The sequence below is a fragment of the Fonticula alba genome, assembly GCF_000388065.1.
Source record: "Fonticula alba strain ATCC 38817 unplaced genomic scaffold supercont2.9, whole genome shotgun sequence".
Taxonomy (NCBI): Eukaryota; order Rotosphaerida; family Fonticulaceae; genus Fonticula; species Fonticula alba.
In genome coordinates, this window is record NW_009242979.1 from 506,234 (window position 1) to 510,812 (window position 4,579).

The 4,579-nt window shown below is 64.0% G+C and overlaps 1 protein-coding gene across 1 annotated transcript; it reads left to right on the forward strand.

The window, feature by feature from the left end:
* Positions 1-17: 17 nt before the first annotated feature.
* H696_05177 (hypothetical protein) lies at positions 18-2,885 on the forward strand (the record flags this gene model as incomplete). Its single annotated transcript, XM_009499033.1, has 4 exons — positions 18-273; positions 435-519; positions 650-1,234; positions 1,419-2,885. Exons 1-4 carry the CDS (start codon positions 107-109, stop codon positions 2,883-2,885), a joined length of 2,304 nt encoding a protein of 767 aa, XP_009497308.1. The 5' UTR covers positions 18-106.
* Between the last annotated feature and the right edge of the window lie 1,694 nt (positions 2,886-4,579).

A 4,579-nucleotide genomic window follows, 5' to 3' on the forward strand; every position in this document is an offset into this window, starting at 1 on the left:
CCCCCCCCCCTCCTCCCCCCGGTTGCGCCCTGGTTCACGCCCACACGCCCCGGCGTTCCATTGGTAAGAAGGCGGGCAGTCCCCGCCCGGCACGCCAACCGCAACCATGGGTCTCTCAACACATCTGGCTGGCTTGAATTGGCGGCTCATCAGCATGGGCACCATGGTCCTGCTGTTGCCGATCCTGATTTCCTACGAGGTGTGGATCATCTCTCTGCTCCACCCGAATTCCATCCTCTATCACCAGTCCACTCTACCATGGATTTTGATCTTGTGCGTCTGCTCTTCCCTTTGCCTCTCCCTCTCCCCAGTTCCGGTCTCTCTGGTTGTGTCGTCCCCCCCCCCCCCCTCCCCCTCCCCCGCTGACATAGTGTCATTCTCTGCGATTTGTTTCCGTCTATCTCCTCTCTTGACCCGATGCCCCCGGGCAACAGGCTTTTTGTGGTGGCTGTCAGTTTCTGCATGGTTATCCTCGGCATCGTCGGCATCAAGCTCCGTCGGGTGGTGTTCATTCGTGTGGTACGCTTGGCCTCTCACTGCCTCCTCCCTCCCCGCCTCCCAGACGAGACGCCCGAAAAGTAACCCCAGCCGCGCGCTTACCTCCCTCCCCCCCCCTCCCCTTCTGTCTCCCTCTTTGTTCCCCTCCCAGTACATCGGTACATTGATTGTCCTGATGTTGTCGATTTTCATCCTCTACTTCCAGGTGTTGATCATCAACATCTCGCTGCCGGTGGCCGTGCAGGCCCCCCTCAACCAGGGGACCGTCAACTGTTGGATCAATGGAACGATGCTGGGGGTGCCTCATGGCGGCGAAAGCGCCAGCAGCGGCACCGGCGCGGGGATTTTGCTGGCCGATCTGCCCAGGCCGCAGATTCCATCGACGCCTGGCGCGTCGGTGGATCTGGATCTGGCCAACTGGCCGGGGATAGATCGCCACGGTGGCCCTTCTGCTGACAGTGCGCCCGGGCTGGCCCTCCATCATGCTGGCACCAGCGTGGCCCTCTTTTCGAGTGCTCCGGATGCCGGCCTTCTCGAGGACCTGATTGGCATTCTCAAGTCCGTCACCACGATCGGCATCCCGTTGGACCAGTGGGTGGACATGAATGACCTGAATGACGCCGGCATGACGTACTCCACCTTCGTGGCCACGGTCAAAGAGTACTGTTCAAAGGCCCGATCCAGCCAGATCCTATTGATCATCATGTTTGGGGCCGTACTGCCGATTGTTGTCCTGGTGCGTCCAGTCGGCTGGCGGCCACACTGCCTCCCTCCCTCTCTCTCTCGCTCTCTCTCTCTCTCTCTCTCTCTCTCTCTTTGCCCCCCTCCCCACAGTTGGCTCCCTATGCTTGTCATCCTGCACGTCTCCTTCGCACACGTCCACTCGCCCACCCACACACATGTACTGACGCACATCACAGGTCCCCTGTATATTCACGGCAATGGTGCATGTTCGACAGCTGGTCACCGAAACACAGGAGTACAACATTGATCTGCAGTCGGCCCCCTTCGGAGGCGAGCGACCAGACATGCTACAGCGCCAGCGTAAACTCCAGCGCATCGAGTTTCTCGAGCGCCTGGAGGGCGGCGACCTGGAGGCCAGTGACCACCTGCTGGGAAGCGGGGCCGGTGCCAGTGTCGATCCCTTGCTCCTCTCGGGCGGGTCGGGGCCCGTCGGGGCTGGGTCCTCCTCCGGGCTGCTGCAAACCCCCTCGCAATCGGCGAGCGGCGCGCTGTTGCACATGCACCAGCTTCACCACCACCATCAGCGAGGCGGTCAAGATTCCTCCCTGTCTTCCGGGGAGCTGGTGGATTTGGCATCGCCACGGCCCGGCTCGCCGACAAAGCAGCCGCTGTCGGTCATTTCGCCGGTGCTCCTCACTCGGTCGGCCAGTCACCGGCACCCGGGCGGGCACTCTGGCGGAGGCGGCGCCGGCATCGTCAGCGGTGGCGGCGGTGGTGGCGGCTTCGACTCGCCCGGGCTGGGAGGCAGTGATACGCTGAGCCTCGGCGGCGTCGGACCCTCCGAGCGGCCCTTCCCCCCGCGTGCCCCGAGCATGTACTCCATCGCCGAAAGCTACCGCGGTTTGGATTCGATCGGTGACCGACCTGGGCCGCTGCTGGACCCTGCCGATGGGCATCTGTCGACCCTGGATGAGGGGGAGCTTTTGGACCTTGACGAGGAGGATGACGAGGAGGACGACGAGGAGGATGACGACGATGACCCGGAGCAGTCTCAGCACCGGGGCCAGCAGTTGCTTCGGTCGCCGGGGCTCGGCGTCCGTACGACCGGCGGCGTGGTGGGGGTTGGCGATGATCCCCTCGGATCGAGCGGATCCCTGCACCGGAGTGCCTCGTATGGCAGCCGTGGCCGGCGCAGCGTTTGGGACACGGATCCCAAGAGCCCGGGGCTGGGCGCCGGATCGGGGCCGGCCCCGGCTGTCACGAACTTCTCGGCCGATCCCGGTGAGTCATCTTCCTCCTCGTTGACCGGGCCGTCTTCTTCCTCCCGGCGGCCACTGCACCGGGCGGAGACCATGCGTTCGAGGCCCGGGGCTGGTGGTCCCTCTGCGGGGGGTGGGCTGTTTGGCCAGCCGCGTTATGGTGATCTCCGCTCGCCGGTCGGGGAGAATGGAGGCATCAGCGAGGATGACGAGGAAGAGGAGGAGGAGGACGACGAGGAGGACGACTATGGGCCGTCCGGTGCCGCGGGCCGGCACCATTCCACTGGCCTGGCCACTGGGGCCTTCTCCTTCTCGCCGGGCTCGGCCGGGCGCGGTCCATCTTTCTTGCGGCCTTCCGCCTCTGGGGCCGCCTCCACACCGCCGCCACCGCCACTGGACAGCGATGAGGATGACACATTTGTCTATCATCCACCGCGGGCATAGAGAGCTCTGGTGTCCGCGCCCCCTGTCCCCCCTGGTTTCCTTGTATCCTCCCTCCGGCGGAAGTGCACCGCCCCCTTCCCCCTCCTGCTCCCTTTGCTGGGACCCTTGTTCTTGTGTCTATTTGTATATATATATTTCCTTCTTTTCCTGGACATCTCCCCCCTTCCCCCCCCAGTCTCCTCCACTTCTCGCGGGACCTAGCGCGTCGCCATCGCCAACCTGCGTCCCTGCCCTTCTGGCCTGCAACCGGTGTGAAGGGACCCTCCGGGCGTTTGGGCGCATGCCGACGCAGTCGCTTTCTTGCGTGTGGTTTTATCTCTCAGTCAATGTGTGCACGTCTCTCCCTCTCTCCCTCTCTCTCGGTCGCTCCCCCCTTCAGTGTCGATTATCTGGCAGCCAGCTGCGAGACTCGAGAGAGAGTTAACCCACGCGTCGAGAGGTCACACGGACATCTAGTTAAGGAGAAAGCTAAAGCCTGCCCCGGCCTGACCACCAGCCTGGAGGAGGCACCCACGCATCCTAGATCCGGGACAATTGGGCAGGCGGCCCCGGCTCGTTACTTCTTTTATTTTTCGCTAGAGCCCGCGCCCAACCGGAGGCGGGAGACCTTGTAATTGGAGGCGCCTGTGGGATGGGGCAGTGTGTGTCTGTGTCTGTGTCTGTGTCTGTGTCTGTGTGTGCATACCTGTTCTTGTACAGGGGAGACCTTCGTATGGCCTGTTGTTTTGAATTCGCCACCTACCCCCGCTCGCTCGTATGAGCCCCAGGGGATGTTCAATGGGTGACCTAGGGCCTGCCGGAGGCAGGAGGGGGTAGTGCTCTCGAGTTTTAGCCCTGCCCTCTTCGGGGGGGGGGGGGGGCGTTTCAGAGACGACCCCTTTTTACGACGGCAGGGCCATTTTTTGGGGGCTGCCGTTGCCCGGGGCCTGGCCACCGGGGGGATCCCCTTGCTTGTCTGCAGCCAGCTCGGCCGGCGTTCGAGAGCTCCCTGGGCAGGGCTTTTGTGCGGTCTCGCGCGCACCCGCCGGCGTGGGCGTCCTGCCGAGCGAGAATAGGGTCGGGCGTGCAGGACGACGAGGACTGCCGGCCCCGTAGGCTGGAGCCGTTTCCGGGCCCCCAGCCCGGCTTCGGGCTTCGGGGGTTGAGGGGAGAGCCAGTCTGAGATAAGGATGCTCCCGCGGTACTTGTGTTTCTGCTGCTGCTGCTGCTGCTGCTGCTGCTGCCGCTGTTGCTGCTGTTGTTGTTGTTGGCACCAACAACATGTGCTTGGGCCGGTCAGGCCTCGCTCGGTCGCGCCTCGGTTGGTTGGCCCCCCCCCCCCGCCACACGGTCGGGCTGGCCAGTGCTCTTCCAGACTCTTCCACCGTTGTGGCTCGGCGCCGGGCACCTGGAATGCGTCAACCCCCGCGGCCAGGGACGATGTCCATGGAATGCCGAGAAGCGCCCGCGGGGGGGCGGAACGCATACTGAGGACCCCGGCCTCTGGGCATTGTGCGAAGGAAGGGGCCTTTCACGCCCCTGTGCGCCTCTCTCGCGCTTCCTGGGTCTCCTCTTGGTGCGCCCCCAGTGTTCATGACTGCCCGTATGTTTTTGTACATACGACTATAGGGGTCGCCCGGCTCATCCTCTTTCGAATGTCGCGCCTGGATGGGGCCGCCGCATGCTCGGGATGCACATCCCTCGGTCCTTGGCGG